This window comes from Gadus chalcogrammus, chromosome 4 (assembly GCF_026213295.1).
Source record: "Gadus chalcogrammus isolate NIFS_2021 chromosome 4, NIFS_Gcha_1.0, whole genome shotgun sequence".
NCBI lineage: Eukaryota > Metazoa > Chordata > Actinopteri > Gadiformes > Gadidae > Gadus > Gadus chalcogrammus.
In genome coordinates, this window is record NC_079415.1 from 13,156,748 (window position 1) to 13,171,141 (window position 14,394).

Consider the following 14,394-nt stretch of genomic DNA (forward strand, 5'->3'; position numbering starts at 1 on the left):
TGGATGGGTTGGTTAGCAATTTAGTGTTCTAAATCCACATACTGGAGGTCAAGTCTGGTCGTATTTATTTATGTAAAAGAAAAGCTGTTCTTGACCGACTTAATAATCACAAATGAGAGGACAGGAAACAACTCAAACTCAGGAATTATATTCTACATTGTTTGTTTCTAAAATGAATGATATGATTGTTGTTTGCATACTGCCACCATTTGGTTATAATGTCAATGGAAGTTGGGTTGCAGCCTCTTTTCTAAGCGGTAAACGTCTACCATGAAAACAAAGGGTGTTGATGCCCCCTGCTGGTGAACAGACGCCTTGACTTGATGTAACGTGTTCGCCTCTATTCGGCATATTACAATTTGCATTTACCGGACTCAGCCACACAGTGGTGACACACAACCCGACATTATTCCCTTTTCTTCCATAAATTAAAATATCGACCATATTCATTTCAAAACAGAAGAAAATTGTAATGCAGAACAGTAATTGCAGTGCCTTCAAGTTCAATATAACTTTAAAGGGAATTGGAACATCGAAATCCATGGCCATTGTTTTGAATGTGATTTGAGGGAAACAACATTAAGGTATTTGTAACCTTTCTACTTTCTGTTTATGTCCTGGGCATTTATTCCCAAACTTAGGATGTAAAAAGCAGCTTGGCCAACTAGTTCTTGAATATTTTATCAGGGTTGCGGTTTTTTTTTAGCAGCGGGAGGGTCAAGTTACAAAGGGACATAGACTCCTGTGTCTCTTGCTCGCAGGGACCCACCTGCACACACTGGGTATAAGGAAATCTTTGTTATTTAAACAGGCCATGTGCTGCAACGATACCAAAGACTTCATTATATGCTCGTCTTGTTATAGTGACAGCCATCGTCCCGTTAAGGTGTGGAAAAGCAATGGAAGCCAACAACAACAGGACTCTACAATCAGCAGCCAGAAACACACAGATGTGTTGCAGGATATGCCTAGCATATACTCACAGAAGCGCGGTAGTGTGCAAATTGCTCAAATCCAGGCATCGATAAACGTATTGGCGTTAACAGGACATAGATGATTGACAAGGTTATTTGTTTGAAATATATATTTGAATACAATTGTAAATTACGTGAGTGGTCTGAATTGACTGAATCTAGAAAGAAATTGCTGAAGTATATTCATTTTAAGGTGACGTTTCTCACAAGGCCTATTCCAGCAAAAATAGGCCTACCTTCATTAGAGATGACCAGTTGCCATACAAACCTCCACTCCTTTTATGGTAAACAAGTCCCTCCCCTTTCGTCTCACCTGCTTATAAGCACACCTGTCGCATCAGCAACACACAATTCCCTGAACCACTCACACTCCTTGTCGTTACATATACAGGTATGTGCATTTTTTCCTTTAAATGCATTATCTATGACGTCTGCGCATTTTGTTTTTATTTGAATTGAATGATGTAGCACTTTTAGATGTAATACATTTTCCCATGTTAACTATACAAATGTTACCTAAATTAAGTTATTCAGGATCCTCCTTTTCTCCAGGTGCATTATTATTATTATTATTATTATTATTATTATTATTATTATTATTATTATTATTATTATTATTATTATTATACTGAAGGTTAACATGTATTAATGAGTTTGTTTCTGGTTGCAGTTGACTTAGTTCTGTGTAAACGAGGTATCAATGATCCAAATTACGTGTCATTTATACCGCACAGTTTTATCAGGACATTCGGGACGCTGAAAGGAAATGACAATCCATTTCGTGGGGAACAATACTCTTCCTTGTGTCATTGGAATTCCGCCTGAATATTTTCCTGATCATTTTCCCAAGCTCTATCTTTCATCTGAACAAGGGCTGTCTGTCTCCCTATAGGACTCCTCTTTGTAGCGTTGTAAGAATGGTGTTGTGGGGGTCGGGTGACAGTGAGAGAGAGAGAGAGACAGAGAGAGAGAGAGACAGAGAGTGAGAGAGAGAGAGAGAGAGAGAGAGAGAGAGAGAGAGAGAGAGAGAGAGAGAGAGAGAGAGAGAGAGAGAGAGAGAGAGAGAGAGAGAGAGAGAGAGAGAGAGAGAGAGAGACACAGAGAATGAGATAGAGAGAGACACAGTGGTAGGTAGAGGTAGAGAGGCAGGTGTCTTGTCCGCTAATCTTAAATTTAATCCATCATGAGACACACCTACATACACAAACACACACACACACACACACACCTATGTATATGCATGCACTCGCTCATGCAATAAATCTATAAGTTAACAATATTTGATGATCATGTCAGACGAAATATCTTTCTGGGAAAATATCTTTCATTTTTTATCCTTCATGAAATGTATATGAATATATAAAGAAGTAATATTGGTCATTATACCAATGTATACATTCCTAAAGTCTGTTTGTCTGTTTTTATATGCTTTCTCAAGGTAGTGATAGGTTCAGTGGCACACTTTTATTTGACCCTGAAATGCAATTGAGTTTAACACCATTAGCTGTTAAAATGATGAGCCTTTTCTTCTCCTACATTGCAACAGCAACATGGAGGTGGTTTGTTGGTGGTCCCGTTCCGTAGCCTCTGTGGAGACCCGGCATGCCCTCACTTCCCTCCCCCTTGGGTCACTTCATTGTTACAACCTAGGCCCTCTGTTTACCAACGCGCCGCGGTGCTCTGGGCTGGAACAGAGGGTTAAAGCCTTCTTTAGTCCGGTAACTGTGTCGTTATATCCGTATCTCCCCTCTCTCCTCCCCGGTTTCCCAGCAACCTGCGTCCAAGAGCCCATTCAAAAGGAACTGTTTGGTCGTTCACCTGTTTTTATTTCTCTTTAGTTCCGCATGAACAGTCCCTTTGTTTGTTTCGTTATCCTCTGATGATAATGCCCTTTTATCAAGCCTATTAAGAATGTTTAGCAACTCCTGCTCAAACAAACACAATATTTAACAAATGTTTTCTAAATACGCCTAATAAAATCAGCATTGTACGTACTGCAACAAATAACACAATTAAAAGTGCTCCTTCATGGAGGCTGATGGTGACCCCCATGTCGCCCGCAGACAGCCAGACCCCAGCAGCATGTCGTCCAGCATGTCCGTGAGGAGCTTCTCCCTGGGCCGCCAGCCCTCCTTCTCCAGCCTCTCCCTGAGGGACAGCGTCCGCCAGCGGTCCCGGGCCTCCGTCTCCTTCTCCTCCTCGGGCCCACTCGGCCGCTCGGCCTCCAGCCTGGAACTCAACGGGCCCGTCAGCCTGCAGCACAACGGCATCCATGGCAACAGCGCCAACGAGAAGGAGGCCATGCAGGGGCTGAACGGCCGCCTGGCCAGCTACCTGGACAAGGTGCGTGCTGCGCTCCGATTGGTCGCTTCACTGGTCAGCGGTCAGGCGGGCTAGGCGAGGGGGGGTGGAAGAAGACAAAGTGCTTGTACTGAGAACCTTCCAGGTGTAATTGGTGCGGTGTTATTCTATGTATTGACTGTTGGACAATGAATAATCGCAGGTGCTGCAGGAGGCGTCGTAAACTATTCAGACGAATCGTCAAGTATTTTAAAAGGTGCTTTGGGAGGAGCCAAACAGTGTCCTTTCAGGAGCTGAGGGTTCAGTCATATCTCATCTGAGAGACGAACACAAAGATTTTGTTGTTGAAATGATCAGAGAAAATAACGGCTTTATAGAGTCATATCTAATTAGTCTTGTTCTAGAGTATAATAATAAAATTAACTAGAAATGTCGAGGTCTCCTTCAGCTCAGTTAGGTAGGGAAACGTGTTTTGACACATTTACTCAATCATATTCACTCATTCATATTAAGCAGGCTTAGTCGTAGTAGTAGTCATACCTGAATATCGTTTGAATCCTTGAAACATATGTTGAAAGTGGATGACAGAAAAGCAAACATGACACACACACACACACACAGACACACACACACAAACACACACACACACACACACACACACACACATACACACACACACACACACACACACACACACACACACACACACACACACACACACACACACACACACACACACACACACACACACACACACACACACACACACACACACACACACAGCCTTGGTTTAAAAAATGTGTTAATATTGAAAATGCCTTGAAATCAATTAATTGATAGAAGAGGGGGAAAAAATAGGCTAATGGTATTGTGATGCATTGTCCAAAAGGTGCGTACTCTGGAGCATTCCAACGCAGATCTGGAGATGAAGATTAAGAAGCTGATGATCGACCGCATCCCCAAAGGGCATGACCTGGACTCCATGATGGCCCAGGCCCATTCTGTGGAGCTAGAGGTCAGCGCTGTAACATAATGCTGTAATGTACAGCCATCACGGTAGACACTTGTTTGTACTGTTTACACAGCCAGCACGTTTTGGGTGACATTTCTGTGGAAATCTGTTTGCATAGACAAACTATTATTCAAATTGTCTGTGACCTTTCATGATAGCTGGTAATAGTCTCCGACTGCTGTCCTATAAACCACAAGTTCAGTATTAGTTTACTCTTATCACACACCTAACTGGAATGTACTGTTAGGTTACTGGAGAAATGGGTCACCTTGGTTAAAATGGCTCTATGTTGTTGACTCTGGGCCTGCTCAAGATAAAAACACTACTTATATCAATCATAATAAGCTATAGCATAACAAGCCGCTATGTTGTCGGTCAGGTGAGGAAAAGGACTCTGGAGAATGCCCGTCTCCTGCTGGAGATCGACAACGCTAAGCTAGCTGCAGACGACTTCAGGATCAAGTGAGCGACACATCCCTTCTTAGAATGATGAAGGATGTTTCCTCTTTTTAAATTGATATGATTAATAAACCATACATCATGCTAACCTCCTGCTAACCCTCCTTCTAACCCCCCTTCAAATACTCCTTCTAACCATCATGAGTGCGATCATTCGGGGTAAAGCATCCATCTGTGAGCCTTTGCCCTCCCCTCAGGTGGGAGACCGAGCTGGTGATGTGCCAGTCGGTGGACAGGGACTGTGTGGCCCTGAAGAAGGCCAAGACGGACCATGAGCAGATCATCTCCACCCTCAGAGGGGACCTGGACAGCCTGAAGGAGGAGCTCTACTTCCTCAAGAAGAACCACCAGGAGGTTGGTGTTCTCCGTCCCTCGTTCTGTTCTTTATCCAGACGTTCCCCTCTCTGTCCTCTGTCCTTGTTCTCAAAAAACCCAAATCATCACTTAAAATGTCTAGTATGTTCATTCCAACTTCCTTTGTTCTTTCGCTATTTATTTTCGTTCATTGCTGACTTCTTCTATTCATTCGGTCATTAGTTCTCCATCACTGCTAGTCTGTGGCTCTCAGACCCTCCACGGTGTCTGTCTGCCCGACCGAAACCACATTCCTTTGAGCCACAATAGAGCAGAGAAAGGCAGAGTGAGCCCGGGAGAGGAGGAATGACTAAGATTACGAGAAAGAGAGAGAGAGAGAGAGAGAGAGAGAGAGAGAGAGAGAGAGAGAGAGAGAGAGAGAGAGAGAGAGAGAGAGAGAGAGAGATAGAGTGAGCAACGGAGAGATAAAGAGAGAAAGCGATAGAGAAGTGGAGAGAAAGGGTGTGTGTGTGGGCGGGAGTTGGGGGTGGGGGGTGGGGGGGGGGGGCGAATTGGACCCCTTCTGAGTCCTCTGGTTACCCTGAACAATAGAGGCAGTGGGATCCTGTTTCCCAAACCCTCCTCGTCTGCACAACCAGCTGATATGAAACCAGGGCTATCTGACATCCTTTGGGGGGGGGGGGGGGGGGGGGGGAACCAAGATATGAGCTCGGAGCTCCGCAGTCTCCTCAATACCATGGGAGGAACAAGATGATAGGGCGGCCATACTTGTAAATGACTCACAACGTACTATGAAAAACAAACAAACTAATACTTTCATTGTATTATTATTATTCAGAGAGAAGTGTGAGGTGTAGATCCACAAATTTGAACCTCAGAATTTACCGTACCTTCCAATAGCTAGTGGGGAGAGGGGGGTGGGGGGGGTAAACTGAGCCGGTCTCATAAAGAATTGATCAGTGTCAATAATAGAGCAGCTTTCACGTTCTCGCTTTCTAACTGACAAGTCTAACTGACTCTATACTGCCGTGTGTGTGTGTGTGTGGGGCCCCATATGTCTATTTTCACACAGGCATATACAGACAGACAAACACACACACACACACACACATGCATGGACAAATACAACCTACAAACAAATAAACACATGCAAAAATACAATTTGATTATTCATTACATGTATTAGTTCCCATTCCATTGAAGAAGTATATTTGTGTGTGTGTGTGTGTGTGTGTGTGTGTGTGTGTGTGTGTGTGTGTGTGTGTGTGTGTGTGTGTGTGTGTGTGTGTGTGTGTGTGTTTGTGTTTTGTGTGTGCGTGTGTTTGTTTTGTGCATGTATGTATGTGTGTGTGTGTGTGTGTGTGTGGTTTGTGTCTCCAGGAGCTGGAGCAGTTTAGGTCTCGTATCGCCAAGGACGAGGTGAACGTGGAGCTGGACTCGTTCCAGGGCCCCGACCTGGGGGAGGTCCTGGCCGGGCTGCGCTCCCAGTACGAGGGCATCGTCCACAAGAACAAGGAGCAGGCCGAGCAGTGGTCCCGCAAGAAGGTGATGCTCCCATGGTTTATATGGTCGGCTGGAACCCGGCGTCACCAACACACTAACACCAGAACCAACACACTAACGCTAAAACAAACACCAGCATATAATCATTACCAACACAGTAACACATACCCCGTACCAATGTGTACCCGTGTTTGTATGTGTGTCTTTATGTGTATGTCGTCATGTGTGTGTGTGTGTGTGTGTGTGTGCATGTGTGTGTGTGTGTGTGGTGTGTGTCTTCATGTGTGTGTGTGTGTGTGGTTTGTGTCTTCATGTGTATGTCGTCATGTGTATCTTCATGTTTGTTTTCGTGTGTGTGTGTGTGTGTGTGTGTGTGTGTGTGTGTGTGTGTCTGTGTGTGTGTGTGTGTGTGTGTTCATGTGTATCTATCTGTGTGTGGTCCAGCTGGAGGTGGTGCAGCACGAGGTGAAGGAGAGCAACGAGGCGCTGCGCACCGCCCAGGCCGAGCTGGTGGACCGCCAGCGCTTCCTGCAGACCCTGGAGGTGGAGATGGAGGGCCTCCACAAGCAGGTCACATGACACGCCACGCACCGCACCATTGGCCCTCCTCACTGGGGCTACATCATAGGAATAGTCTCACTAATTAGACTTTAAATCAACCATCTTAAGTCTGATGGCAGACCCGCTCAGATCCAGATGAACGCTTTGTATTTGTTTTCGACCAATCATGTTGCTGGAGGCGGGGATCTGTAAGCGCATTGTTGGCAAACACAAACTGGGCCAACAGTAGTGAACGATTAAACAGTATTTGTTATATACGTCTGAGCTTTATCCGCCCACGTAACAGACTTTTCTTCTGTAAATAATCTCCATAGCGTAATATGACTGCCGGAACCCAGGTTATTGTTTGACAAACACAGGTGTTGCTCATATAATAATGATGGGATGCTACTACTTAGCGGGGACATTGATAGTATACTAAACTAGTGAGGATAAGAGTGTTATGAGCGACACCTATGTTTGTACTACAATGAGGCTTGTGGAAAGGGTCTCTCGGTTCGTATCGGTGGTGGAGTTGGGAAAGCTGTAGAGGTTTAAACCAATATGGCCCCTAGGTGAGACAAATGGAGGGGACTGTGGGAGATGTACAAAACACACGTATTTGTGTGTATTGATTAAAAAACGACTTGTATCTACAACATTAAATGGCACACAGTACATTCAGTGTAAGATGAATCAAGTAATAGGAGCTAGTGACACAGGTCCGGGGGCACAGGTCGCATTTCAAATTGGTTAAATAATGCATTTAACATGCTCCGTGTAGTAAAAGGTTCTGCACAACCAAACTTGACTTCATAATAAAAATAACGGCACACTATCTTTTAGAGATTCAAGAGATTGATGTACGTCTTATATTTGTCTGTAATCAATTCAATTCAGTTCAAAGCGCTTTATTCATCCCCAAGGGAAAGTTAAATGGTTAAATGTACTTTCTGATACTTTACTTTCTGATGGCAAGTCAAATCAGTTTCTAATTGAGTGTGCCAAGCAAGCAGGCTCACCCAGACATAAGTGAAATACTTATATAATCTGCAAATCAAGAAATGCAAAGCAAGAGTTTTTGCATCCTTTTTTGGCTTCTTATTGACCTCAGCAAGCCTTGAAAGAATACTGACACCTGTTGACCTAAGAATGACCTAATTTGCATTAAGATTTGATTTGATCAGCGTGAGGCGTTTTTTTTTATTCATGGTTCAACTTTAGTGAGCGAAGCACTAACCCGTAATTCTGTGAAGTCAAATGCAACCGACGCAGTAAAAAATACAAGTTTTTTTCTTCAAAGCTTAACCTTTACACCTGAGTGTGTCACTCAGTGTGTCCTGAGTAACCCTGAAATGCTGTGATAGTGTGTTGGAAGAAAGGAAGTCCTACGAAAATTTTTAGATCAGTCTGTTAAATAATAGTCAGGATCATGTTTTCATTTGAACAAATTATTCGTGATCTTCTGCTATTCTATCCTTTAATGTGTCAGGGATTTTCCTGACACATCGGAAAAGGCTAATCCTTGTTGACAGGAAGCATATCTTCAACAACACTGCCATACTGGTTTCAGGTGGTTTCAGTGGTCCGATGTCGCAATGACTTGTCTCACATGAAAAAGCTATCACCCCCACAACTAATTTGTTCAATGATGTTTGCATGTTGACTGTGATGTGCTGACAGAAACACATAGTACGATTAAAAAAAAACAAGAAGGTTCTAATCAACAGTCGAACTTGAACATCCAAACTACCGAGTAGGATAGACCGAACTTGGCGCACTTGGTATTGAGAAAGGTCCAATGTCTGTATCTCAAACTCTTTGCTTGGGTGGTTGTGCTCATGTTTCGACAATGACGCCCAAATGCGCAGTTTCAAGTTCGTAACACCGGGACCACCCTGCCTCTTCCCCCCAACAGGTGTCCGCCCTGGAGGGAAACCTGGGCGAGACGGGCCAGAAGTACTCAGGGGAGATGGAGAGACTGCAGTCCACCCTGAGCCAGATGGAGGAGGACCTGTCCCAGCTCAGACTGGACATGCAGCGCACCAAGACCAGCTATGAGCAGCTGCTGCGCATCAAGCAGAACCTGGAGATGGAGATCGCCACCTACAGGCGGCTGCTGGAAGGGGAGGAAACGTGAGTCCGTTGTTGTTGTTTTGCTTTTGTAAATGACTACGGAAGCATATTGCATTGTCATTTTTAGTTTTATAAATTAATTAATTCAAACATCATAACAACAGGCCGATATGAATTTTCCCTGAATTAATGCAAAGTGCTTCTGTTAAAAAACAACACATTGAAGGAAGTAAAAAAAATTAAATGTTTCCTCTCTACTCAGAGTTAAGGCCATTCCAGTCGTACCAAAAAGTAAGTATCGCTCTCAGATATGATGGTAAATAAACATTATCACATAAAAGTGAAGAATATCACAGTCTGAAATTGGAAGTTATTTTGCTTAAACCGCTTCACACTGCATGAGTTAACGCTCATATTACAGTGCTGTCGCTCACTCTGTTTAGTGGAGCTTATCGCACACTCCTCAGAAACGTTACGGGAGGTGCAAGTCACACTCCTACACACACACACACACACACACACACACACACACACACACACACACACACACACACACACACACACACACACACACACACACACACACACACACACACACACACACACACACACACACACACACACACGCCGTCTTTTGCAGTGGCCCAAGACTGATGATAGTTGAATACATCTTCAAACAATACAAACACCCAAAATAGATTGGCTCCTATAGCAACTTCTGTGTGTGTGTGTGTGTGTGTTTAGTAATTATGTTCATGTAAGTGACCCGGTGTCACTAGACTAGAAAGAAAACAATAATTATGAAGCTTAACATCTTTTCAAATGGTCCCTTAAAGGAGACACATGATAGCCATTGTTGTTTTTCGGTTTAAGCACCTCAAAGTTAACCGTGGTATACATCATCTATAGAATAACGTACACAATAATTTGCAGCCTTACAATCCCTTGACTATTTCCTCACAATCGGTCTGGTCTTGTCTCTGTCCTCTCCTTCTCTCTTCCTCGCCTTCTCTCTCTCTCGCTCTCTCTCTCTCTCCTCTCTCTCTCTCTCGCTCTCGCTCTCGCTCTCGCTATCTCTCTCTCTCTCTCTCGCTCTCCTCTCTCTCTCTCATCTCTCCTCTCTCATCTCTCTCTCTCTCTCTCTCTCTCTCTCTCTCTCTCTGCAGAGGAGCCTGACGTGCGCACCAGGAAGATCGTGAAGGTGGTGACTCAGACCATGATCAACGGCAAGGTGTGGATGAGTCCAGCGAGCTGGAGCAGATAGAGGAGGACCAAGCAATAGAGTTAGAGAGATGGAGGGAGGGATGGAGAGGGCAGGGGAGCTAAAGAGGAGCAGTTGAATAGAGGGAACAACGTAGAGAGGCAATAAAGGGCGAGAGAAGGATTCATAGTGTCAGCCTTGTGGGACAATGTAGGATAGATGAACTGTAGAACAACATGAAAGAGAGGATTTTATTCTATTTTTCTTCTTGCGTCTTACCTTACTTATAACCAGTCTTACCTTTGATAGAGTGGTGAAATGAACAGGTTTTGTTTGGATGAAGATAGTTGGAAATCTTTGTCTTTAACGTACTTCTGCACCATTATATCTGGGAGGTAGATTTGCTTTGAAACAATTTGCGTGAGAGTAAACCAAACTGGTGCATGTGTTAGAACTGCCTGTCAACATTAGTTATGTGATGAACTGAACACGTATTTATTTCTTATGCTCCTATGCTGACTATATGATTCTAGCGAGATCTCATAAACCAGAATGGCTTCATAACATTTTAGTATGTTTGTGCGTTTGATTAGGCTGTATTGAAAATAAATAAATAAAGAGGTTCTACATTCACATCTGATGTTTCTTCTTCCTATAATTGTATAAAACAATAGGATATGATAATGAAATATCATTTTGTCATGTTCATTCCATATGTACGATCGATTTGTTGGAGGAATATCGTATAAACCCTGCAGGAGAAATATAGTACAATCAGAATAGATTCCACGAGTTTATCACTCTCACCGGATAATGTTAATTATCTTACAATAAGAAAGTAAGTAACTAAGTTATTCAGTTACAAATGATACAACGAATGAATGGAACACACAACAACCAGTTAAGGAAACAGTGAATCGATCCATTCCTTAAGAGATAGAGGACTTATCACAAGTTCTTAGAGGTCAGAAAACAGAGTTGTGATGTCATCAAAACATTTTGTTCTTCAAATTCCTAAAAAAATCATATTAAGTTAAACATTGAACAATTTAATGTAATTGTATGCATGCGGTTGTAGAAAACGTGATAGTGATAGTAGAGGAAAGGTGACAGACTGCAAGGTCTCTTAGGTTTCTATCTTCAAGTGTAACATGTTTCTCTGTTGTTTTCTGCTGATCTGGATTCAACCCAAAAGACAGGATGGCTTCTTCTTGTAGCCAGGAAGCAGGAACTCACCACCTGTTTGTTGTGGAGGACATTACAGGACACTTACCTGATGTTTATCCCTCCACTAACCTTTCTTAGTGATCTCTCTCAGTTCTCTCAATCATCAATCTCTTCTAATCTCTCTCTCTCTATCTCTCTCCTCTATCTCTATCTCTACTCTCTCCCTCTCCCTCTCCCTCTCTCTCTATCTCTCTCTCTATCCTCTATCTCTCTCTCGTCTCTCTCTCGTCTCTCTCTCTCCTCTCTCTCTCTCTCTCCTCTCTCCTCTCTATTCGTCTCACTGACAGACCTACGGACTACACAGAGAAACACACACACGCACACACAGACACACACACAAAAAGAAGACCACACACACACATGCACACACAGACACAACACACAACACACACACACACACACTCATAAACACAATCACACTCACATACACAACCACACCACCCACCCCATCCCAGAGGTAGCAAGCCGTCAGAGACGAGGGGAGTCAGGGGGGACTCAGGTGGGATTAGGGCGCAGCACCGAGACAAGAGTGTTTGCTACACCCACCCTATGGAGCACCCAGCCTGTGGTTACGCAGTTCAAACCATGCACATCACAACCATAGGTTGAGCACATAAAGACCATGGGTCCAGCCCAGAGTTTGGTAATGATGACCTGAGGGGAATGTTTGCTTATTGTGATGAAGCAAGACATAATGTATAGAACAGACCTAAAGGAAAGTACTCACCATTGAACAAACAAACAACGATTTATTGTATTCCTTTTTTTCAATAAATTATATTAGAATTCAGCCTCATCCCGAGGCGTGAAGTCTGCTGATAAACTCTCTTTGTCGTTCACATTCTATCGGACAGCACAGCGAGGCCATGGCCCCATCGAAACACTGAATGCTGTTTGTTTCATCGTGTTTGTTCACACCACCGGGCCGAAACGCAGCGGAGGAAAGACAAACACGCTAAACTCTAATCCACAGGACAGCCACTCCTAAGACGCAAAACACCTTTTTGTTTCTGGCTGTGTTTAGACAAATTGCGGTCAGCTGATTGTAAATACTTTGTGTATCTTAAAATGATGCTATGACATGGCAGGACACCAACCGGCAGCTGCGAGAAGGGTTGGTGAGCTAAGGGCCAACATGAACCTTTCTGGTACTGAAGAGTCACCTGGGTGGAGCAGGGCAGCATTTTGATGAGCTCTAGAACCACTCACACGGGCACATACCCGTGAGGATGGCGGGGCATTTAATGATGCTATAGAATGGCGGCGGAGTATGGGGCCGTTGTTAGTACATGTTTAGACCCTAGTGATGTACAGAGCCTGAACAACCGGGTTAGCCCCCATACTCTAGTGATGAGTGAGACCACGGGGGTAGCCCCCTACTTCTAGTGCTGAGTGAGACCCGGGCTTAGCCCCTCCTCTAGTGATGAGTGAGGCCACCGGGGTTCGCCCCTGCTCTAAGTGATGGCGTGATGACACAGGGGTTAGCCCCCTACTCCTAGGGATGAGTGAGACACCGGGGTTAGCTCTTCCCTTACTGTAGTGATGAGTGAGACCCATCAGGGGTTAGCCTCCTGCTCTAGTGATGAGTGAGGACATCCGGGGTTCGCCCCCTACTCTAGTGATGAGTGAGACACGGGGTTAGCCCCCTGCTCTAGTGATGAGTGAGACACCGGGGTTAGCCCCCTACCCTAGGAGAGCTGGTCACTAGTGGTAGTGGTACAGTAACAGCTGCTGCTTCTTTGATAAGTCCCCATCCCTGTCTCTGTCCTGGGGAATTCTGGGGATAGAACACTGGGTTAAAGAGGAAGATGTGGATGAGCACCCCCTATAGGCCCTCCGCCACGTCAGCACCAAACGGTCTCCCATCCAGGATGAACCATACAGCCAAACAGAAAAATATTCAGTCCACTCCTATTCTACAATCTACTCCATCGCTTATCCATTCCAATCTACTAATATAAATCATACCTCTTTTTCTCATTATTGTTATGTATTCTGAATCAATTGTCACAAAACCTTTTCCACTCATAATAACACATTATTAGTGCTGTACTGGTTTTGTAAACACGGTTTTTACACAACATGCCGGCGCTCAATATGCCGCTGTTTTTACCTGCACGCTTGTAAAGACGTTTAAACCGCAGAACAGAGGTTTCCACCCACAGCCACCATGTGGTGTGTTCAGACTGCCCTCTACTCTGGACAAGCCACGAGGCCAAAGGTTATTTTGGCCTATCGTCAACCTGTATGTCACTTTAAGTTATTCCCAGTCATTTAACAATATTGTGACGTGACTTCATTTATAGAGAAGAAAGTGGTTATGGTCTTCGTGGACTCAACCATTTTTTGTTGTGTTGGCGATTCGATTGCACCAAGTTGTAATGATCTAAAAACATCTGTTAAGTAAGCTAGTTTGCTATTTATAATGGCAGATTTAAGATCATGGCTTGTTAGATCGCTGTAAGGTAGCTTAGCACTTTCTCACCTCGACTAACTAATAGGTGTTAAGTTGTGGTCCAGGGAACCAACTGTCTCATTCTGATCTAACCTTATGGCTGCTGCTTGTCAGGCGGTACAACACTGGATTTTCTGAGGAAGGGAAACCTCACTTACAAACTGATTAGTTATCTCTTATGAGTCATGACAACTGTCAAACACTGCACACTAGATTTACTGAAATCAAATACAATTCGAAACATACCAACACCATATCATATCACACCAATATGCTGTGAATTTTAAGGATAATTATTGCCCATTGCTTGATAAACATGCATTCTGAGACA

General features: G+C 43.9%; 1 protein-coding gene across 1 annotated transcript; it reads left to right on the forward strand.

Moving 5' to 3' along the window:
- The first annotated feature begins 1,256 nt into the window (after positions 1–1,256).
- LOC130380593 (keratin, type I cytoskeletal 18-like) lies at positions 1,257–10,506 on the forward strand. The gene is given in 11 exon segments (XM_056587838.1): positions 1,257–1,365; positions 3,038–3,317; positions 4,165–4,290; positions 4,667–4,749; positions 4,944–5,100; positions 6,442–6,606; positions 7,009–7,134; positions 9,023–9,240; positions 9,443–9,471; positions 10,347–10,409; positions 10,412–10,506. Coding segments are annotated over 10 exon segments (1,323 nt in total). The 5' UTR covers positions 1,257–1,365; positions 3,038–3,056.
- Positions 10,507–14,394: the final 3,888 nt, after the last annotated feature.